Source organism: Micrasema longulum, unplaced genomic scaffold (assembly GCF_059751315.1).
Source record: "Micrasema longulum isolate JH-2025_06_02 unplaced genomic scaffold, ASM5975131v1 h1tg001930l, whole genome shotgun sequence".
In the NCBI taxonomy this organism is placed as follows: domain Eukaryota; kingdom Metazoa; phylum Arthropoda; class Insecta; order Trichoptera; family Brachycentridae; genus Micrasema; species Micrasema longulum.
Window position 1 is genome coordinate 328,570 of NW_028279104.1, and position 25,463 is coordinate 354,032.

The 25,463-nt window shown below is 32.7% G+C and overlaps 1 protein-coding gene across 2 annotated transcripts in view; it reads left to right on the forward strand.

The window, feature by feature from the left end:
* The window catches only part of Rhp (GTP-Rho-binding protein rhophilin), a 292,710-nt gene that overhangs the window by 258,313 nt on the left and 8,934 nt on the right, over positions 1–25,463 (forward strand). For both annotated transcript variants that reach the window (XM_088238614.1, XM_088238615.1), the window contains 6 exons: positions 10,822–10,975; positions 15,145–15,286; positions 20,915–21,006; positions 21,394–21,543; positions 22,934–23,092; positions 24,194–24,272. In XM_088238614.1, coding sequence (XP_088094740.1) covers positions 10,822–10,975; positions 15,145–15,286; positions 20,915–21,006; positions 21,394–21,543; positions 22,934–23,092; positions 24,194–24,272 — 776 coding nt within the window. The remainder of the gene's footprint in view (positions 1–10,821; positions 10,976–15,144; positions 15,287–20,914; positions 21,007–21,393; positions 21,544–22,933; positions 23,093–24,193; positions 24,273–25,463) is intronic.

A 25,463-nucleotide genomic window follows, 5' to 3' on the forward strand; every position in this document is an offset into this window, starting at 1 on the left:
GCCAGGGTTTTTGGTAGTACACGAGTACTGAGAATTCTTTATAACTCGTTGATGCGAAGTAGACTCGAGAGTGGCTCGATGATTTGGGGACCGTGTGAGATGAAGTACTGTCTTATGGTGAAAAAGGTTTAGAAGAAATTTCTTCGGTTTCTCTACATGAGGAAGTGATATTATCCATGGCTTTATCCCACTGAGTTCCTCCAGGGTATGCTCAGTTACAACATTTTAAATACTAGAAGGAATGTGTATTTAACTACGCACTTCTTTCGATTGTTGCGTGGTATTATTGACAACCCTGAAATTATGCGGAGAATTAGCTTTTAGGTTCTAGATAATTACCTTAGACAGCATCAGCGTTGACTGTTTCACATTCCAATACACAGGACCAACCTGCCAATGGTTATGCCTGTTGGAAGGGCTATCTCTACGTTGAACAATATTACTTTGGACATTGTCATTTTTCACGTCTCTGAGAGAGTTTTTCGTTACAAGATTCTCTTACTTTTTTAACATTTTATTCTCTGGATATTTATTTTATTTTTTTATTTATTGGGGATATAAACAGTAATACATGTAACAAAAATACAACAAATAAAATATACAGAGAATAAGACCAATGACAGATATCCACAGAAATACATTAAATACACATACAATACATACTAGTGTGTTTGTGTGAGTGTAAGTGAGTGAGAGGGTGGGTGAATGGGTGTTATATTGGAATGAGGGTGGACATGTGTGTAAATATTGCACAAGTGTCAAGTGTCGAAAATATAAATATATTAAAAATATTAAGAATTAGAGATAAAATATAATAAAATAAAATAAAATAAGATAAAATAAGACTTTATTATTGAAACTAAGTATAAGACCAAAAAGTATGTTTTAAGACGCGCATTTTAAATGTTATTTTTTTACAATCAAATGGATCAATAAGGGAAAAGTTCAAATTATATTCACTATCAAAACGTATAAGTGGAGAGTTCTGGGCATAGTTCGTACGAACTGCTGGCACATGAAATAGAGAGCTCGACGTGTGACGGGTGCGGTAGCCAGGGACATTTAATAATAACTCCGACAAAAGAGCTGGACTATCAAGGTGTAACTATGTGTACATATGTGGTTTTTTTTTATATATCTAATTTTACCTAATTATTTCAATTAATTCTTTATGTATGAATTAAGATATTCCATTTTGTATTGTACATACATATGAATAAATAAAATTGAAAAAATCTCTATAATCGCTAGAGCGAATTTATCTTTAACTATACCGTCAAGGTGAAGGTATGACGTCTTTATCTTCCCATCATAATCGAGGCCCAGGACTCCAATGTGAACGAATTACCTAATAAAATAAAAGTGGAAAAACTATATCGTGAAAGAACTACTTTTACAGTCCTGTTTCTTGTCACGGGTCTCAAATTATTTTAATAAAATCAATTGCAAAAACGCTTGTACGGAAGAGGACGTCAGATAGTCGCCATTCTGAGTTTTTGCTCCAACTTCCCAGTGGAGTCGTGGCACGTTGCACGGTGACATTGCGACGATCGTAGAAAGATTACATTGATGGGACAAGTTGTATTCTGTGATGGTGCCGCCATTAACCACCGCGTCACGCGTTTCTTTCAAACGATCTCGATTGTAAAAAATCGCATCGAGTCTCCGCGGAAATGCGAAAGAAAAGTAGATTACCCACTTATCTACAAAATAAGTGTAATACAATTTAAATTACTGGTATTTTTCCGTATCTACTCGTTAGTCCCATTTTCTAAAATATTATCGGATAAAAAATGGCCGCGTAAAACAGGCAGAATGATAAATGGTACACAGTATTAACATATTACAACAGAGATGAAGAACATTTTAGAGAAGGGAATAAAGACGTCTAGGCATCCACAGGGCTTATAACCTGTCATTGGCTGATTTAAATGGCCACTTTACACACTGTGTAACATTCACCATTCTACCTATATTTGATCATTTAAATTCTTCCACCTGTTGACGTTTGTGAAATCAAAGAGCTGAAACATTTATTGTTGCGGGTGAGATTCATCTAATTTAATTATTTCACCTACATACTAGGCAACGCCTGTAGCTCAATCACAAATAACTATCGACGTGCTAATAAGCGACGTGATAACAATTTTTCACCACGGTTGTTTATCGTATTCGCGATCACAATGCAACATCCATGAACACCTAATATTAAATGTCAAAATATTTACGTTTCGCGACGTATAATCCTGCTGCGCAATCACATATTTGAATTTCATTTTTGATCAGGGGATATGGAAGTCTAGGCATTTACAGGGCTTATCACCTGTTATTGGCTGATTTAAGTGGCCACTTTACACAATGCGTAACGTTCACCATTCTGCCTATGTTAAAACATCCACATTTCCTCAACTCTTCCATCTGTTGACTTTTCGGGAGAATAATTTAAGAATTTAAAAATAACTGTATATTTTTTTATACCGCCTCTAGTTGATACAATTAAATCTCATTCGTTTCTATGCTGTTAAAAAAAAAAGAATTTCTAACAATGTTTTGAGTACGTCCAAATATTTGCAGACTGGCTGGATTTCCTCCCTGGGGAGTTGTTCATATTTAAATTTGTTGCAACAGAGAGGGAAAACATTTTTGAGAAGGGAATATGGGAGTCTAGGCATTTACAGGGCTTATTACCTGTCATTGGCTGGTTTAAGTGGCCACTTTACACACTGTGTAACGTTCACCATTCTGTCAATGTTAGAATATCCACATTTCCTTAACTCTTCCATCTGTTGACTTTTATGAAGTAAAAGAGCTTTTAAGCGTTGCCTAGTACGTAAATTGGTTCAGCCGGATGAATCTCACCCACATGATAAAGGTTTCAACTCTTTTACTTCACAAAAGGCAACAGGTGGAAGAGTTGAGGAAATGTGGATGTTACACAGGGTGTAAAGTGGTCACTTAAACCAGTCAATGGCAGGTCATAAGCCCTGTAATGCCTAGACTCCCATATTCCCTTCTCAAAAATGGGAACAAACAAACAACTCCCAAGGGAGAAAATCCAGCCAGTCTTCAAGCATTTGGACATACTCAAAACATTGTTGAAATATTAATTTTTTAAAGCCGCTGAGCTTCCTCATTGGCTGATTTGGCAGTGAACCTGTTTTTTTAATTTTTTTTTTTATTAGTAAAATAAATATTTGCGTTCTTATGATTTACCTAAATATTTTATTTTGTGGGCCATTTTCAACGAGTTGTAAATAACTCACTATTAGAAAATGTAATCAAGTTGGGGTAGAGTGGGATTCGAACCACGGATCTTGGTCTGTGAGTCCGAGACAATAGCCGCAGGACCACAACCCGATTTAAGTTAATTTGATGACAGATAAATGTTCCCTTTACAGCGGCATAAGACTAACTGTTTATATGCAGGTTTTACATAATACGAAGACTCGTTGACTTATTGAGCTGAGATGACGCAACAGACACCACAATCGAGGTCAGTGGCCAGCCATAGAGGGGAGGAAGCTAGTTGATAGTCTCGTGCCATGGGAAGCCATTGTTCTCCGGAGAATACCATCAAGTGATACAATAATAGACACCTCCGAGCTGCTCCGTTCCTCCTTTGTTCTCTCGAAGCGTCAACTTTAGATTAAAATCTAAACATATTGAGAATGAGACGAGGATGGAGGCAAAAACACGACATAGAAGACCCTAATGTATCGTATTATATAAAAAACGAGCTAAACCCGGCAACACTTTCCTATTGCTAGATTTGAGAACACATTACATACTCGTATATATATATATATATATATATATTAAACTAGCGGACCCGACAGACGTCCTGCCCGAACGTTGGCTTGCCTGTTTATTACCTTGGAAAAGACTTTTCTTTGATACGTAGGTACCTTAAAATATAGTTTGATTAGAATGACATTTGTCAGAAAAAGTGACGACATAACTTTGTAGTAACGTCTAAGGAGTTATTTATATTACACACGAAAAATCATTCGCATCTGGCGTGTAAATTATTTTTTTTACTTGACACATAAATAAACATAAATATATAAAATCAGCTTTAAAACTAAACAAAGACTAAAATAAACCTAATTATTAAAGACGTTTTTACAAGGTTACATCATTTTGCAAAAACGTTAGAGATGGAACAAATTGATCAATGTAAATTGATCGAATAAAAAAATAATTTATTTTCTTGAAAATGAATGCTTCAAAAACTAAAGTAATGAGTAATGCAAACCAATCATATAACATCTTAGTAAATGGAGAAATAATTGAAAAGATTGATAGTTATATATACTTAGGACATGAAATAAAGCTCGGCAAAGATAATCAAGAGGTAGAATTAGAAAGAAGGCGAGGTTTAGCATGCGCCGCCTTTGGTAAGCTCTCATTTATCCTAAAATCTCCGAAGTATTTACATTACTTAAAGAAGAAACTTTTTGATGCTTGTGTTCTCCCTGTACTGACATATGGCTGTGAAACTTTTGGGTTCACGAAAAAATTTTTACACAAATTATCAGTGACACAGAGAGCCATGGAAAGGAGAATGCTGGGTATTTCGTTGAGAGACAGAAAAGCCAATACATGGATTAGAGCGAGAACAAAGATCACCGATGTGGTCCATAGGGCTGCCAGAAATGGAGCTGGGCTGGTCATATAGCCAGAATCACAGACTCTAGATGGACCAAAAAAGTCCTGGAATGGCGACCCAGAACGGGTAGAAGAAGTGTCGGCAGGCCTCAGACAAGGTGGTCTGATGACATAAGACGAGTTGCAGGAAGTGGTTGAATGCGGTTGGCTCAGGATAGGGAAATATGGAGACAAAAGGGGGAGGCCTATGTTCAACATTGGACAAGAGACGGCTGATGATGATGATGATGATGATGATGATAGTTAATTAACTAGTAGGTAGTAAAGTTATTGTTTATTTTGCATAAAAATGTCTGCCTTAAAACAGGTTGTACCTAGTTAGGCAGACTAGACATGATCCAGAGAAATCTATTACCTAAGTGTGGATGTAGTAGATAAAGAAATTATTATCTTTGTTATATATCATGATTATTATTTTTATTATTAAAAACTGCTTCGTGAAACTGTCTAAAAACAAAAAAATAACATTAACAAATTACAACAGGGATGGAGAATACCTTAAATAAGGGAACACAATAACCTTAAACAAACTCAAATATTGTAAAAAATAGCAGTTCGAAGCAACGTGGGCCTCTCCCCATCTCAGCCCGGGTCATCTCACTAATCTTCCACCTCGGTGTCCGCTCATTAGTCATATCCATCATCCGTCAATTAGTCAAAAACCAATCATTGTGACCGCGACTCGATGCAATCACTAAAATAAGTATCGATTTTACAATGTTACAAAATACACATTATTTCACAACGCGCAGCTCAGAAAATTAACACTGCAATATTACGATTCCGCCGGCGGTGAAAAAAGCCAAACGGCATAATAACTCAAAAACCATCAATCAGATTGGGTCAAGTATTTTCTTTTTTGTTTCGCTGTCACTTTTCACCGTTTTACAATCGCGAAAAGTGACAGGATTTGAGATATTTTTATGTAAAAATCTGACAACATAATAAATTGATCGAGCTCAGTTTCGGCAGGTAGCAACTTGCGTTATGTGTCTATTATAAAAGTGTTTTTCAACCTGTGGGCCGCATAGCCTTGTTTAGCGGGTCGCGGTTACAAACAAAGCTAAAGAAATAAGCTAGGATTTTAGATCCTAGCATATCTTAAACGATAAAATATTATCATCTGTGTCTAGTATACGAGAATTGGGTATTATACTTGACACTAAACTTTCTTTTACAATTCATATTGAACATGTTATCAATAAATCCTTAAAACTTCTTGGATTTATTAACAGAAGCACAGCTGACTTCAAAAATATCAATACCCTTAAAACTCTCTTCTGTTCCCTAGTTCGCCCGCACCTAGAGTATTCCTCTGTTATCTGGTCTCCATATTATGATGTTCACATCAAGAATATTGAATCAGTTCAACATCGATTTTTAAGAAAAATAGGCTGGAGGTTAGGCTTATCCAGAGACCTATATACGTATAATGAGTTAGAAACTACCTTGAATATATCTTCTCTTCAAGACCATCAAAATAAATCCGACCTTATAGTCCTTTTTAAAATTCTCAACTCACTCTTTGATGCGCCTGAACTACTGAGCTCGATAAAATTAAATATCCTAACTAGAAACCTCAGACAAAATTTACTCTTTCATACCGATAACCATAGAACTAACTATGGTTTTCATTCCCCTATGCCCAGAATTCTTAGGTCTGCCAACAAACATACCAGTCTTGATTTCTTTGATAACAAGTTATCTTCTTTCAAACGATCGCTGAATTAAATTCAATTATAAACACCTCTCTCCCGCTTCCACTCCCACAAAGTCTACTATATACCATTGAGTCTTTTCATTTTTTTAATAATCATTTTCTATGTATAAATGTGTCCATAAAAATGCCCATCGGGCGTATATATAAATAAATAAAAATAAATCTTTATTTCTAGTGTTGAACCTATGGAAATCTCTGTTTCTCCTAAAATCAAAAACATTTTTATGTTCACACATCAAGTTTTCATAAATATATTGACATGCGACTGTCAATATATTGATTGTTTTAAACTTATGTAGTTGAATTGTAAAGGTTTTTTGCTGTCGCGAGGAAGATATTATTTTACATTTGTCGATATCAAGTTGAAGACGATTGATGACGCTCCACTAATTAAAATTGTGCTAATTAAATTCCGTTTTAAGCATGCATTATGCCATTTTAATCCTATAGAATATGCTGCTTCATAGATCTTTGCGCTCTGCGTGTTCGTAGATATTAAAATCTTCAATCGAATATGTAAAAAAGAAGTTAGGAGCATAAATGTTTAATTCATCGATCTACCAGGGTTGCATTCGAGGAGAATGCGTTTGCAAAAAAATGGAAAGATGTTGTTTTTTTTGTACAAAAAAAGTTTGTTTTTAAATGTTTACAAAACAGCATTTGTTTTTTGTAGATCTCAATCAGATTCTTTCCTTAAATTCCTTATTATTTCTACCCATTTGTTTTCTTTTTGTTGGATTTTTGGTAACACTAAAATAATATTAAATTAAATACATTAAAAAAAATCGTATTCTTACATAAGTACACCCCTTTGTTGGTGAGACGACCGGAGTTTGACGTTTGCAAAAAGAATGCCATATTTCAAAAATGTTAATTTTATGTTTTGGAATTCAACCATAAACAAGTACCTAGATACCTACTTAAATAATTTATTTTAATATTATAAATTTTAAGTTTTGGAATTTAATCACAAACAAGTAGTTAGGTACCTACTTATCAATGAAAAGTCTTTTTAAAAGCTAATAGCAGGGAAGCCAACGTTCGGGCAGGACAACGTCTAACGGGTCCGCTATATATTATAAATTTATGGTCTCAATAGAAAGAAAATTGAATATCAAAATGGAATCCCTGAAATACGAGTAGCATAATAAAACTAAGATCCTAGGGGTTGCCAATTGTTTTTACTCATGCAGGGGTCGAGCATTCAAAAAGGTTGAAAAACAGAGTAAATAAAGGCATTGTGTTATTTGCTTAGTCAAAAATTCGTGGGAAATCTGTTTAGAAGATTTAATATGATAATCTCACGGGTAATAAGATTACTTTGAATCTTGTTAAATTATCAGTATATCAAGTAAAGATACGTCATTAATCATATTCAACATTTTAAACTGCCTTCTGATTACGTTTACATTTCTCTACTCTAGAGCTAAACCTCATTATCTTAATTTCATGTAACAAACAAAATTAAAAAGAAAATATATGTTTATATATTTATTTACTAGAACATTTTAGTCTAAATACGCTGGAAATTAGGAAACAGATTTTTAGACTTGATATATGTTTATAAAATAATTCATTCTGATGTACCCTTGAATGTCCTCAGTCGGCGATTGAGATCGTACACAACATTCCAACTTTCAATAATAATATGGCGCACTTTAATGCATTATCACGTATATTAAGATTGTATAATAATGTAGAAAGTAATGCTGCGGTTGATATATTTAACGATACATTAAATAATTGTAACGCAATTTATAAAATCAAATAGTCACTAATGTTAGTTAGGTAAAATAATTTGTAATAACCTGTTAGTAATAATTTATTGTAATAACTTCTATAACAATCATAGAATTCAATTAAGCTAGCCAATTTAAAAAAATCAATTATAATTTTTTTTTCTTTATTTGTGCATGCTGTGTTCATGTATAATTGATGAACAATATCTAAAACAACAATTTGTGGTTATTATACCAATCTCATATGTATTGTTTATTGTTTGTGAATCATAACAAATAAAAAAAATATGAGCCATTGATCGATTTAAGATCATTGTCGTATAATAAATAGACATAAATAAGTGAATGTTAGTTTATTCGTAGTGCAGGTGTGCGTTTAAAACTGATTTCATGTAAAAAATATGTTTTGACACGTCACTGTTGTTTCCGGGCCGCATTTTTTTCCATATCTACTATAATGGTCAATGTTTGCCGTTTTTGGTCACGAAATGGCACAAAAACGTTATTAAAAAAGCACAGTGAACAAGTATCATATAAAATAGATGTTCATCAGATATATTTATAAAAATAATGATATCCAAGTACAGGTAAACGTCGTTTTGCGCCGGTTAGATTTGCGCCGATTTACAATAACGCCGGTTGGTGCCGGCGTGGGATTCCCCGTTTCGGCCGACACCAGACGACAGTTCGTAGGCGCCGCAATTCTAATAGCAGACACACTTTTACACGTTGTTTTATTCTATTACCGTGTACGCGAGCAACCTATCGTGTGTGCGAAGTTGTTTCCTAGTTAGTTTTGGTTTTGTTTTTAAGAAAAATAAAAAGGCATGATTATATTTTTGATTTTATTATTATTAAAAATTAAAATAATATTAAAATATTTAAATTTTATGCTATGATTCTGCTAGAAAGGAAGCAACGATCAAAGCAAATGAAATTGTTTTTTTTTTTTAAGTGTGAGAATTTAATTTAGAACCGAAGAACTGGTGCGTTAGTATTTATTATAAAAAAAAAATCATTATTTGTATCAATAGATTATTTTTTATTTTGTGAACGAATTAAAACTGTATTTATTAAATACATGTAGAATTTATGTTGAATACACTAAGATAAGTAATAAATATACATGTTAGATTTCTGGACAATTTCTGTATGTATAGTTTTACCTATTTACATGTGTTCATTTAAAAATACAAATGATACCTTTTTTCCTGTATCACGTAAAATTACTTGAATATCAAAAGTAATACACAAGTTTATCTGACATCTTAATCAAAGTAAAATAATAATAATCACAAATTTTAAGCGGGAAACATGCGTATAGTAATAACAAACAAAATTAAAAAGAAGCGAATATATTCCTTGGTACCTACACTCTACACTACGCACATAGATGCGTTTCTACTATCATCTCCCAGGGAAAAGCCAAATGTGAACCAAGTGTTTTTACAGTTATTTACTAGGAAAAAGACAATAGATCCTGTTTACTGCACACCATAATAAAACAGGGACAAGTTTGAGTTTGAGTATCGTCTATTGTCTTGTTAACCTTAATAATAAGTTAAGGAATGCTATCTTTGTTTAGTTTTTTATATTTTACTTTTTGTGCTGTTACATGTTCACTTAATTGCCATACTTACTAGTCCTTTCCTCAATGTATTATTATTGCGGTTCTTAAATTTATATTTTATTATTAACTTTTTAAAATCATTTTTTTGTTGTTGAAATTCCATTTGTCGATGCGTTTTGAAGCTGCAAGACTTTTTGTGATGTTAGCTATCATATTATTTTTATCATATTATGTAAATATTATCAACTATCAAATATATAAATTTAGTAAATGGTGACAAGAATTTCAACCGTCCATGCGCTCAGTAGCTGCAAGACTTGTTGTTATCTAAATTCTAATTTTATAAATATGCTTTTTATTTCGTTTTTAAAATATCACTTAAACTTTTAACTTCATTGTCAAATAAAAAATTTAAAAATAAAAATGTAAATAGGGGCTAGATTTCTTACTGTCCATGCGCTCTGTGGCTGCAAGACGTTCTGTTATCTAGCTCATATATAAAGGATAACATAAGACTACCATTATTGAAAAGAGCTGAGTCGCAAAATTGTTTGATGTATAAGGGTTTAAAAATGTATTATGAGATGCCTGAATGTATGAAGAAAAAAATGAAAAAAAAAAAATGAAAATGAAAATGAAGAATGAAAAGTGTCTGAAAGAATTTAAAAATAAATGTATAAGTTACTGTAAGGAAATGTAAATATATATAGATGATGTAAATGTACAAAATAGTTTATATTAGTTTTAATATAAGCTAACTTAAGAAATAAATAAAAATAAAAATATATATATATATATATATATATATATATCATAATTGTAATATATCATAATTGGAGACGAGGAACTAGAATCCCAACCGTCCATGCGCTCTGTAGCTGCAAGACGTGTTGGGATATTTATATATTGTACAGCGCTCTTGAGGTGATTTTCACAAAAATGGCGCTATATAATTTTTTACGCCGGTGTCTCTCGGAACGGAACCCCGACTTTTACCTGTACTAACAATGTTTCTTAACCATTAAGTCCTAAATTTTTAGGTAGTACTTAATGCATTTTACGAGTGACGTCCAAACTACCTTCCACTGCCATTTTCTGATTGTTTTGTCTCTCTTTTGTTTCAGCAAAGACAGTGTGATGCCCATGATCCCCCTGGGGCTCAAGGAAACGAAAGAAGTGGACTTCAGAGAACCCTTCACGGACTTTATCCTCGAGCACTACAGCGAGGATGCCTCGCAGTACCAAGACGCCATATCAGACTTCATGGACATGAGACAAGCGAGTTTAAACAATAATACTTAAATTTATTTCAACAGAGGGGAAAAAAATTGAGAAGGGAATATGGAAGTCTTGGCATTTACTGCATTCTGTCCATGTTTTTTTTTTTTTTTTTTTTTTTTTTTATTTGAAAATTTATTTATAAACCCTTACGGATTATAACATTCATTTTACATAAAATAATATATACATTTTTCATTTATACTCTGTTGTTCAAAATAATATTTTTTACATCTTTTGTAAAGTTTGTCTGAGTCTTTTGTTTAGTTTTGTCTGGTAGTTTATTGTATAATTTCAGTCCCTGGTTCATTAGTCTTGATTGTCCTTGTCTTGTTTTAGAAAGTTGTATATGGTATTTGTCTGATATTCTCGTATTATGTCCATGTTGACTACAATTTTTTATTAGTTTTAGTTCTTCGTCTACAATTACATTAGTGGCTAATTTATGGATAAATTTTAATGATTCTAGTTGAAAGAGTTCAGTTATATTTAATTGCTTAGTTTGTTTAAAAAGTTCTCTAGTTGCAGTTAAATAGGGAAGGTCATATACTAACTTTAATATTTTATTTTGTTGTCTTTGTAGTCTGTTTATGTCATTTTGATATCCTGCTCCCCATAATAGTTGCGTATAACATATTTTAGTTTTTACATAGGCTTCATACAATAGAGTTTTTTCCGTTTTTGGAACAAAGTTTTTGATTTTTAAAAAAAGACTCGATAATGTCGCCACTTTGCTAATTAAATTGTTGATATGAATTGTCCATGTTAATTGTCTGTCTATTGTTAGTCCTAAGTATTTAACATGTTCAATTTCAGTAAGTCGTTCATTATTTATGTAAGCATCTACTTTATGACATTTTTTTCTAGTTTCAAAATGGATAATATTGCATTTTTTTTCATTAAGTGTAAGTAAGTTTGTGTTTGTCCATTTAGTCAACATAGTTAGGTCTTTGTTTATGTCATTGTTTGTTAATTTGAACATCCACATTTCCTCAACTCTTCCATCTGTTGACTTTTGTGAAGTAAAAGAGCTGAAACCTTTATTGAATAACACTTAAGGCTGTAGTCTGGTAAAACGCTCGCGAAATTAGGAAATCATACGATTTTGCCATTTTAAAACGAATATTTTTTTTAATCGCGCAATAATAAAAAAATAAATAAACATAAATGATATAAAAAAACAATATCGAGAAAACGATAAGTGCAGGTCTGAAGGTCATAAAAACGTTAATAAGATGTTGTTATAAATTAAATATTACAACCAGAATTATCTTCTTTTAAAAAAAAAGGTATTATAATTTTATAACAAAGGTTTTAACTAAAATATTTCAATAATTTTATTTTTTTAAGTATTACCGAAAGCATAATTTTACGTAGAAATAAAGGAAAACGTCACAAAAATGTTTGTGATTTAAAATGCTTGTCAACAATATTTTGAGTTTGTCCAAATTTTTGTAGACAAGGACTGGATTCAACTCCCTGGGGAGCTGTTTATATTAACATTTTACGACAGAGATGAATATAAACAGCTCCCCAGGGAGTTGAATCCAGTCCTTGTCTACAAAAATTTGGACAAACTCAAAATATTGTTGATAAATTACCTGGTCCATGAAGAAGTATAGAAATTGAAATAATAACATTTTCAGGCGTTGCCTAGTCTAGTATGTAGGTGAAATAATTCAATTAAATGAATCTCACCCGCGTAAATAAAGGTTTCAGCGTTTTATTTATTTATTTATTTTGTTTATTAAGAAAAACAACAGCAATACAAAAAAATATACACAACATAATAAAAAAAACATAAAATAAAGCCAAATCAGTTTTTCACATAAATACAATTATAAAAATCCAGTTCAGTTAAATATAATTTATAGAAGTGCAAGTGTGCGAGTTTTTTTTGACTTCACAAACATCAACAGATGAAATAATTGAAGGAATATAGATGTTCAAATATAGGCAGAATGGTGAATGTTACACAGTGTGTAAAGTGGCCACTTAAACCAGCCATTGACAGGTCATAAGCCCTGTAGATGCCTAGACTTCTATATTACCTTCTCTTAAATGTTCTTCATCTCTGTTGTAAAATGTTAATAATATAATGCTTATATTTCTTTTCAAAAACAAAAAAATTTAGATTCGGCCGCTTTCATGTTCAATTTTTTACTGCAATATAATAATCAAATAAATATTGCAATATTTTGAGTTTTTCCAAATGTTTGTAGATTAAATACTTGATTTCACCCCCTCGGGAGCCATTAAGATTAACATATTACAACAGAGATGGAAAACATTTTATAAAAGGGAACATGGAAGTCTAGCCGTTTATAGAGCTTGAATCTCTTCACAACAATAAAGGTTTTAGCTCTTTAACTTCACTAAAATCAACAGATGGAAGAATTGAAGAAATATGGATTTTCAAACATAGGCAAAATGGTGAATGTTACACAGTGTGTAACGTGGCCACTAAATCCAGCCGATGACAGGTCCTAAGCCCTGTAATTGCTTAAACTTCCATATCCCTTTCTTGATTCCCTTTATCTTTATCCCTTTAATGTTCTCTATCTGTGTTGCGATTAGTTTTGTTACAAAACATTGTTACGATACGTCGCCACGGAGATAGACTGGCTGTCTCCGCGGAACAATGATTACTCCCACCATCGCGCGCGGTCAACGTCGCTCTCATAATAAATATTCTACCGAAAACGGTGGCAAAAAAGAATCCTTTATTTAGTTCGAACTAAATTAATTATTTTATTCGTTCGTAACAAACGCCGCACCGTCGTGTATTCATTTTCGCAGCGCTCACGCGTTAACTGCGGCCGAATTTTCGTATTGTCCCAGCGTTCTGTCCCGCGCGATCGTGGCCTTTCACGGAGCTGGGACAAGACAATTTTGTCATATCTATTGTATTGTCCACGTGTAAACGGCTCTTTAATCTTTGTTTACGTTGGTGAATGTAAAAATCATAGTTTTTAAGGCTTCTAACAAGTAATTCACTCGTGTAAATGGATTACAAAATATTATTTACCTTGTAATGTGTTGGGATTCGATTGACATATTAATACACATAGACATGCCCTGAGCCCTCAAAATGATGACACTTAACTTATGCCCAAACGCTCATTCATGCCTAACGCGTATTTAGTCGTTCTTAGACGTTTTTGCGTCATGAAAGTGTGTAAAAACCAACCTGAATTATCTACTTTTTGAATAAAATATAATATAATTCTGTAATAAAGGTTTCAACTAAAATATTTCAATAAGTATATTTATTATAAAGTATTACCGAAGGCATAATTTTACGTAGAAATAAAGGAAAATGTCACAAAAATGTTTATGATTTAAAATGCTTGTAATTCTTTTCAAAAACAAAAAAATATGATTTTTCTTCGGCCACTTTCATATTTAATTTATTATCTTCAAATTATCAAACAATTTTTAGTTCAATACTTAGTCTTTATATGAGAACCCAAATACCTAAGTTTAGTCTAAATTTCAAATGGCGTTATCTGCTCTAAAAGTAACTATATTTTAACAAATTACAACAGGGATGGAGAATACCTTAAATAAGGGAATATGGAAGTCAAGGCATTTACAGGGCTTATGACCTGTCAGTGGCTGGTTTAAGTGGCCACTTTACACACTGTGTAATATTCACCATTTTGCCTACGTTTGAACATCCACATTTCTTCAATTCTTCCATTTATTGAAAATGGTGAATGTTACACAGTGTATAAAGTGGCCACCTAAACCAGCCAATGACAGGGCATATCCCTGTAAATGCCTTGACTTCCGTATTCCCTTATTTAAGGTATTCTCCATCCCTGTTGTAATTTGTTAATCTTAATGACTCCCGAGGGGGTGAAATCCAGTCTTTTGTCTTCGAACATTTGGACTAACTCAAATATTGTAACTATATTTTAGTTTTTAAATAGAAATACCTTTAAAAATTATTGTTTTTATCTAATTCATATTTTATTTTTTTTATTATTGCGCAATAAAAAAATACATTAATTTTAAAATGGCAAATCGTATGATATCCTCATTTTACGTGCGTTTTACCAGACTACAGCCTAAGTGCACTAGAAAAACTACTCTAGATATGTTGTCATTAATTAAATAGTTCACAAATAAAACATTATGATTTACTTCGATTGTTTCTGTTCTAGGCTGTAAGAACTCCAGTCCGCCACGCCACGGGTGTAGCATTACTATTTAGATACTACAACCAATTGTACTTCATAGAAAGAAGATTCTTCCCTCCGGACAGAAGCCTAGGAATATACTTCGAGTGGTTCGACTCACTGACGGGTAAGCTACCTTCACTTTTAGCTAGAGATGAAAAAGATTATATATCACCAGTTTAAAAAGCTATTGACTAAATTTGAACGGTAAAAGTCAACACTGAAAATATATCTTAAAAATGGCGGCTACAAAACCGCTGTTTCTACAATGAGCCACAAACAAATCGCTGCTTAGATTCAAAAGGGCCACAAATCGAAAAACCCCGAAATTTCGTTTTATTTCAAAAGAGAGATTTAAATCGTTAAAATTTTGCTGTAAGAAAAAGACTTCCATGGATTTTGCGTTATAAATGACTCAAATTGCACAGCTTCTCTTTTGGAAAATTCTTTTGGAACCAACTTCAGAACTTTATGGGTGATAGCACAAAGCTCCATAATCAGATAGATACAGCTTTAAAAACGCATTTAATGATATTAAAAACAAATATAAAAAGAAAGATTATAAAAAAATCTTATCGTATTTTTTGTTTTTATTTATTTTATTTTATTTATTTTAAAGAAACAAACAGTCGACAATGATATAGTAACATAAAAAAAATACAGTTTAAAGACAGACCAGCAAAGTTTCTAAATAAGAATCATACATATTATTAAATTGTGTTACAACAAAAGGGTGTGATTATGTGTATTGTGAGAGTAAGTGTAGATGTGTGTTTATGTGTATCAGTGTAGGAGTGTGTTCAGGTTTGTGTAAGTGTGCATCATAGCATAACTATCATCATTAAATAGTAAGTGGGATCGTATCGCAGCCAGAAATAAGGAGTCTTCATTTATTTTTAAATAAATTAAGGGGCATGTAAAATATATACAGATGAAAAAAAAGCGTTATAGTTAAAGCAAGAACGGTTTGTACACCATTTAGTGAAAAGGACCTCAATTGTATTGTTATGGTATTTGTTACAATCTCAGTTTCCGCAAACCAAGTTTTGTAAAATTTCCATTGAAAATAAACGTAAAAATGGCTTTTTTCAATAACAATGACAAATGCGCCATCTATGAATAATCAGTTTCATATTTTCGTTTAGATTCACCGTAAGTCGTCAGTTGGAACCTTGTTATTCCAAGGGGTCGAATGTGCATCAAACTTAATCAAGCAAAGAATGAATAAATTGGCTTCTTAAAAATGCAATAAGAAAGTCGTTGTGAAATTCGCAATCTGTTCAATTCAGTTTTAAGCCTCTTAAAAGTGGTAATAAATCATTTAAAATTCAATAGCTGTATACTTTCATCTTGTATTTAAAAGATAAAGCCGCAAATATTGCTCAAGACATTGTAGGAAATACAGTCCACCACAAAATGTTACATAACACATCTACCGACTTTCACCTCAGACCGATCCACAGATTCGTAATTAATACGACTAATTAGTAGTTATGTAAGTTTATGCGACACTGTGACACTATAAAACCAGTCCGTCGTCGTCTTCGAAGTATTTCTATAACCTCCTTACATTTCTTGAGAAGAACCATCGCAACTTTCCATCCAAAGTATGTTGTCTACTGCAAATTAAAATTAAATGTTAACAAAACTAAATATATGAATATAGGAAACAAAAGAATAGAAATTACACCATCAATTGTAATAGAAAATGAAAAACTTAATGAAGTCACTGAAATTAAATATTTAGGTGTAATGTTGGATTCAAAACTTACATTTCACCAAAACGCTAAGATGGTAATAAATAAGATTGCAAAAAAAATATCAATTTTGGGAAGGATCAGAAGATTTATTGATAAGGACTCCTGCAAAACTATTTACAAAGCAATTATTGAACCACACGTTAACTACTGTAGTAGCATTTTATTTTTATCAAACAAAGAAAACATAGATAAACTAACTGTATTACAAAATAAAGCCTTTAGAATCATTTTGAAAAAAAACAGATATACGAGGGTAAAGTCGATGGTAAATGAAATGAAATTATTAACATATAAACAAAGAATATTTTACAATACAATGATATTTGTTCATAAAATTATAAACTCTAATAAAAAAACAGAATTTTGGAAAAAAAATGATCGGAACCAGCATGAACACGATCACATCACTAGAGAAAAGAACAAAATTAGACTTCCATTTAGGAAAAAGGCAAAGTCACAAAATTCAATTTTATTTAAAGCAATTAAAAAGTATTACGAAATGGAAAAAAATATTTATGAAGAAAAAAACATATCAAAATTTAAAATAATGGTCAAGACATATGTGATAAACAATTTATAAATTAAATATATTTTCAATGTTATTATTAGAACACACATAACAATATGTATGATATGTGTGCCCTACTTTAAGATTTAAATAAAAAAAAAAAATAAAAAAAATAAAAAAAAACCTCAAACTGTAATGAGGAAACTCAGTGGTTTTAAAAAAAAATATGTTACTATAGTCTTTAAAATATAGCTTGATTAGAATAACATTTAATAACATGGTCAAATGTTATATATGGCCTGTCTTACTGTACGCTGTAGAGGCGTGGACTCATTTGAAATGTGGATCCACCGTAGAATGTTAAGAATATCTTAGACCGATATGATAACCAACAATGAAGTATTACGTAGAGCCAATACTAATAGAGAACTATTCACCACTGTTAAGCTCCGTAAGATTTCATATTTTGGCCATGTGTTGAGAGGTGCTAATATGCCATACTTCAGCTTGTCACGAAGGGGAAGATCGAGGGACGTAGAGGGGTCGGAAGAAAACAGCTTTCCTGGCTTCGAAACATCCGAGCATGGACCGGGATTAGAACTGTGGAGGAGCTGTTTCGCACTGCTCAGGATAGGGAAGCTTTCTCCCAAGTGATCGTCAACGTCGGGGGGACCCGACATGATACGTGAAGAAGAAGAAGAACAACATTTGTCAGAAAAAGTGACCACATAACTTTGTAGTAACGTCTAAGGAGTTATTTATATTACACACGAAAAATCATTCGTATCTGGCGGGTTAATTAATTATTTTACTTGGCAAATAAATCAACATAAATACATAAAATCAGCTTTAAAACTAAACAAAGACTAAAATAAACCTAATTATTAACGACGTTCTTACAAGGTTGCGTCATTTTGCAAAAACGTTAGAGATGGGACAAATTTATCAATGTAAATTGATCGAATAAAAAAAATATTTATTTGATGTTGTTCATGAAAAAAGTATAAATGTCTTATTTTTTGGTGAATGATTGTATTAAACACACTATAATAGGCTTGTTTTTGCGTTTTTATATCAATTTTCGGAAACAGAGTTTCATGATTGCATGAAAAAACTGATAGAATCGATTTGATCAGTGATCAGTAATTTCCCGTCACTAATAACATTAGTTTGACAGCTTTCATTCTAATCAAGTTATATTTTACGGACTATAGGTTATTTAATTAAGCATAAATTTTTTGTTCAATTTTTATGTATCGTATTATCAGCGCTATGATTTTTACGTCAAAGGTTCTCTTCCACTTATTCTTGATCAGATCTGCCCATTGGTCCATTGACGGCAAGCAAACCTGAAATCTTCCGTAATTCTCTTATCATTGGTTGGTTCATATGAACCAGTGACGTCCTTCGGAGTGGTGCGTTTTCATTAAAATATTTTTTTTTCGTACATTTTCAAGAAACTTTGCCATACAATTTAATGCTCTAATTTTCACCGCGCGCAATTTTTTTTTTTTTATGCTAACGTAAACTGTATTTTATCTTTCTCTTTTGTGCTATAACTGTTTTTTCTATTTCTTTAATATTATTTTTGTTTATGGGAAACATATTCGATCAACACATTTGCCGCAACAAATCGATGTCTTAGAACAGACATTTGCCCATATAGGAACCGATTGCAACATTAGGTAAACTAATATTTCTGGCTTGCCGACCCTTCATATTATACTGAGCCTACTCCTAGTACGAGCAATTTTTCTTTTGCCAGACAAAAGTCTAACATGAAATTCATGTATAAATAAATAAGTTAGTAGCGCAAACATCAATTTTGAAAACTTCTCTATGAATGCTAAAAGGTATTTTTTTAGATAAAGATCAATGCCGTAAATTACTCAAATCATTTTGGAAGCAAGATGAGTCCTCAGCACTTTTAATAGATTTGAAAATCTTGACGTCATCAGCAAAGAGAAAGTAGTCGGATTTTTCGATCGAGTCACCAATATCATTTATAAATCGAAGTGAAAGAAGAGGGCCCAGGTGGGATCCTTGGGGAATTCCAGAATTTCTGTTGATTGGAGGAGAAATGATCAACTCTGAATACATCTGGATTGCGCAGTCGTGGGTTAGTGCTTGGCCATAGTGGCGAAGCGTCTGAGGCCCGGCGCGGGCGCGGTGAACTCAAGCATATGGTTAGCAAGTGTAGTGTCTATATTGATCGCCGCGCCGCAAACCCTTCGCTAGTATGGCCAAGCACAAAGCGTTTATATTAAGGTGCTACTAAACGAAAATATGAAAGTAATTATTTATAGATGGCGCTTTTATAATTTTTTATTGAACAATATAATTTAGGTCCTTTTCACAAAATGGTGTACAAAACAAAAAAATATTTTTAACTTATTTTTTGTTTTGTACGCCATTTTGCGAAAAAGACCTAAATTAGATTGTAATGTTATTTATATCACTACAGAGATGGGTAGAATTTTTGTTTCAAGATTATGGATATTCGAGCGTTTACAGGGCTTATGACCTGTCATAGGTTGGGTTCAAGTGGCCACTTTTATGTAGAATTCTACAACATTCCCCATTCCGCTTATTAGCGAATATCCATATCGGTGACATTTTTGGTTTTAGTATATATGTCATGAAACAGGGAAAGCTTTCGCTAGCGCGTTTGGAGCGCCATCTATGTATTTGATATTGAGGTTGAGTATTAAAGCAAATTACTTTATTTATGTAGCTAAGACTCTATCCGAGTTAAATTAATTACTAGTAATCGCCTGCAGATGGCTATGACAGGTCATAAGCCCTGTAAACGCTCGAATATCCATAATCTTGAAACAAAATTTCTACCCATCTCTGTAGTGATATAAATAATAATATACCTACTCCCCCTTGGGATAAAAAAACCAGAATTGTGTGTGTATAAATATGTAAATATATATACATACCAAAAACAATATTGTGTAGATTGTAATGGTATTTGTTACAATCAATATAGTATAAAGTTTCCGCAAACAAAGTTTTGTAAAATTTCCATTGAAAATAAACGTAAAAATGGCATTTTTCAATAAAAAATTATAAAAGCGCCATCTATGAATAATAAGTTTCCGCAAACCAAGTTTTGTAAAATTTCCATTGAAAATAAACGTAAAAATGGCATTTTTCAATAAAAAATTATAAAAGCGCCATCTATGAATAATAAGTTTCATATATTCGTTTAGAATCAGCTTAAGAAATGTATTATGGTGGTAGTTGATAATTATTAATGAATTATAAAAAATATTTGTTTGTTTATCAACTGGGTTTGTGTGGTCCTGTGGTAGTGTCACAAACTCACGGACCAGAGGTTTAAGATATTCCTCGCTCTAATGCAACTCGATTCCTATTTTTCAAGCACAGTTATTTTCGACTGCTTGAAAATGGCTCTACTTGACTGAAAGTGCAAATATTTATAAAATCTATGATTGATTCCATCATTTTTCTTTCACAGGTGTTCCTTCCTGTCAGAGGACAGTGGCATTTGAAAAGGCGTGTATTTTATTTAACATGGCTGCCATTTATACACAAATCGGTGCTAAGCAGGTAACAACCAAATTCTGTTCACTTACCTACATAAATAATATTTACAATTTTTACATCCTTGTACAGTGAGGTATATCTTATGCAGCTGGCTGTTGAACACACTGATGTGAATTGCAATATTTTAGGCAAATTATTTTAAGTGGACATAGGCAATCTCTCCTAGCTCTTGCTAGAACATATAGAATATGCTCGACGGAAGCACTCTCGGTTCTAAGGGGCTTGTCTTTGGATACCTTGGATCTGGAAGTAGGCAGGTATGGTTAAGGCTCTCAGTAATAAATGATCCAAATACGCTGCATTTGGCTTACCAATGCGGTGCCTTATACACTACTGGGTATGGAAAAGGGATGATGCTTCAAGTACTGATTGTGTTATTTATTTATAAAGGATCGCTGCGAAGCTAAGGGTTTGGATTCTGCAGTAGATTCCCTGCTCAGAGCGGCCGGAATGTTCCGGTACATCCACGAGAACTTCACCAACGCCCCCAGTATGGACCTCGGTCCAGATATGCTGGACATGCTTGTCTGTCTTATGCTGGTAAATATTACACGTACTTTATCCATATCGAGACACATAGTTTTTTATCAATATCTTTATGACTGGTCACAATTTTTAATTTGTAAATAATTACTGTTTTATTTATTTAGTTTTAAATGCTATCTTTTACTTGTAACTTCATAACTTAACTCCACTTACCTGCCAGTATATAATTTATTTTCCAACTAATATGTAAAAGGCAATAAGTGCCGTTTCTTCTTGCTGTGCCTTATCGGGTCCGACGGTCCCGACGTTGGTGATCACTACAGCGAAAGCATCTCGGTTCTGCCCTACTCCGAGGCCAGGACAACTGCTTGTTGGATGTTCTCGCCATAGTAATTCCTGGGAAAAGATGACCAGAGTGGTTTCCCGTTGCCTTCTCTGGTAGATTTTTCTGTCGGGGTTACCTTCCCTTAGCTGGTTGGTTCTGGTTTGGAGGCACCAGAAACTCCCCTTTCATCCTCTCTTTATCTGCTGTGATCACACCGTTATGAGTGTGCTCCCATTGGCCAGGGTTCACGACGTGGACGCTAAGGAGTTGGACTAGTCAGTAGTGTTGGCGGTGGAATGCAACTGGGCATTCGCATCATTTAATAAAATCACACCCTCCAGTATCAAGTGCCGTTTATTTGTATAAAATAAAATATTTTACATATCAAGACAGTATACTACATTTAAATGTAGCAACAATATTTGAATATCGGTAGCGAATTATCAATGCGTGTTTTCAGGAAGATATGGATATAAGATATATCGATGAAAAAAAACATGTTTTTTTTTATTTTTCACAGTTGAAACATTTCTTGCGAAGTATTGCCGTTTTATCTTACGGCGCGTGCGCATTATTTCATCTGAAATGTCGTTTGATCTTACGCATGCGCGTTTACTTCCTCGAATTTTCAAAATTTCAAATTGTCAAAATTTACTCCTCGCTCAATGACAAATTAAAATTTACGTTTTTCTCCTTCGTATTTTAAATGGGTATAAGGCTATGTAGAAAAATAGTTTCATGTACTTTTTGTTCAGTTTCTTGTACATACGTTTTTTTATATAACTGTTGTGATTGGCTTAGGCCGTATATATAATAAATGAACAAAAGTATGTGGAGTAAACAAAATATCTTCAAACCACCATTATTCGGACACCACTTTTCAACCACTAGCTGACAGCGAGCCTATAAAATTCTGATACCCAATAGCTATATTATGTAAGTTAGTATACTTGGACATCTGAATACAGTTCATTTTGAAACATAGTCATCTTCTACTTGAGCGGATACTGTTTAACATAACCAGGCATGCATATTATCAGTCTGCCGTTATCCTCTGTAATAACAGATACGCGCGTTTCTTATGATAATAATATTTAATGGTTTGTTTGACTTTTTCAGGCCCAAGCTCGTGAATGCCTCTTTGAAAAACTGGTGTTAGGAGCTGAAGAGGAATGTGCAGCAAGAGAAAGAGAACTATGTGATGACCTTCCCCTCTGTCTCGACTTGTGTCAGGAGAGTCAAACATTAGCTCATCAATACCAGTCACTTAGACAAAAGGTATTGTTATATATTTTTTTTTAGTATTTAACTAAGAAACACCTGACACATGATGATTTATTTTTAGAAACCTTACATCCTCTATTTTTTTTATTCCTTTTCTTTCCTGAGTCCATTTCCTGTCTCGTTCTAAACTGATTTTTAGCTGATCCCACATTCCTCATCACATAATGTGTACAGCAAAATTTATTTATATTTATAAGGATATGTGTACTAAAAAACAACTGTAATTCAAACATATATAGTATGTTTGTATTGAGGACTTGAAAAAGTTCTCGCTGTTTTTGTTCGACGTCTTTCGGCTTCAATTCGTACGGCACCCAATTTCCTTGCTTTTGAATAATTCCTGGTACTTTTAAAGGTTTGGCAACTGTTGTGTGATCAACCCCCAAAAATTCTACAAACTCATTTTACACTTGACTTAGGTCTGAAGACTCGATGAACCAAGTAATGCTTCCGATTCTTCGTCTTCAAAGTTATCCGACGCGCCAGGGTGTCCTTTATCTTCAACATCAAAATCATTATTTTGAAAGTGTCAAAACCAATCTCTGTATGTGGTTTCCGGCAGCGCATGGTTGCCATAAGTGCATGTTTTTTTGGACAAAGTAATGCGGTGAAATTCCCCGCAAACACTCTTTTTTGGCACAAAATTTGACATGTTTAACGCTATGAAAAAATATGTTGTTTTCACTTCGGTGGAATAGAATATATTATCATTTCAAGACTAATGGTGGAGCCTCACGATGAAGTTGGCTGTAGTATTGCCCGATGTAAAAAGGCTAAGATAATACCATCTGTTGGAAAATAGTGAAAACTTATTCAAGTCTATATGAATATCCTCATATATATATATATAATTCTTCTCTTTTAAACTCCTAAACGGCTGGACCAATTGTGATGAAATTTTTTGTGTGTGTCCCTAGATGGTTACATATTTTAGACACTGCTGGCAATAGATTTCTCGTGGCTTCAAAAGTTCAGCTTCCTGAAATAATTGGTTGCAGGAAAAAGTTGAATTTTTATCATGTATAATATTAGTAATTAGTTTTTGTACGTTTTTATTATTTTGTTTCAATATATTTGTTTTTTGTTCTTTAACAGATGCAAGCAGAAACTGTCCTCAGCTATGTGCCATATTCGTGGGTGTCTTTGGTTCATATCAAAACCGAATTCTATAAAGGTAATTAGATTCAAATTAGTGAAATATCTTAAAGGTAGTTTATTGTAAGCCAAATAATAATGTATTTAAGAAAAAGTAATTTTAGAATGATTGACATATGGTATAGCGTTTCTATAACATGTGTCAAACATGGTTTAGCGTTGTTATAACATGTGTCAAACGTGCTTTAGCGTTTTTATGACTTGTGTCAATCATAGTTTTGCTTTGTTATATGTGTCAAAAATGGTTAACAGCCCAAAAATTCCAGAGCTCAATCTATCAAATAGGGTATTATCACTCGGAAGGAATATCGGATTTAACCTACTCTACATATAAAAGATTTTATAAAGATTTTCTAAGTGCATAAACCCTTATAATGAATATTTTCATTCATTATTTTCGTTTCGAAAATAAGGTCTTTCGAAAACGATCGTTTCGTAAGTTGGTAATAAGTTTTCTCACAGAACTTCACGAGTAACGCATTCATTTTAATGTTGGTAACGCCACAGGCCACAGATAACAATATAAGGAGAGTTGTCTATGCATATTATCTTAAGCCCCCCCTTTACCCACTCTAGTTCCATGCACTGACAGATGAAAGTGAAAACGGATTACATCTTACATCTCGAATTTCTCTTATTATTTTATGGTTTTCAACCTCTTCTAAATTTAAATTTATTATGATAACGATAAATTGAATTATCAATTTATCGTGAAAATTATAAATCACAACTCGTAGCGTTTGATAAGTGACAGAACGCCGTAAATGTAAACAAACGACACATAGAAAAAAGAAGCTATCTACAATACTCTATAAAATCCATAGACATTGATGAAAAAAAATCCAATGACGTCACAAAACATCCGAAGACGTCATACTTGATGACGTCACGAATTGTTTGTTTTTGGCACTATTCAAATTACTAGAATTTAATCCTTTATATCTCCCTTAATTCTAAACAGATTTTAATAAGAATAGTACCAATCGGCCGTGTATTTTTAGATTAATTTATTAGCTAATAAAAAAATCTGTGATAATTGCCCATTTTATTTTATTTTATTAATATAAACGGCAAATCTGTCTTTTACAAAAATTTATAATACTTACATATTTGGCTTAATACATTTAAAAAAAAAAAACATAAATTTTCTTTTTACCTAAGATTTATATTTAAAAAAAATTGTTAAATAGTTTATTTTTTTAAGCACAAG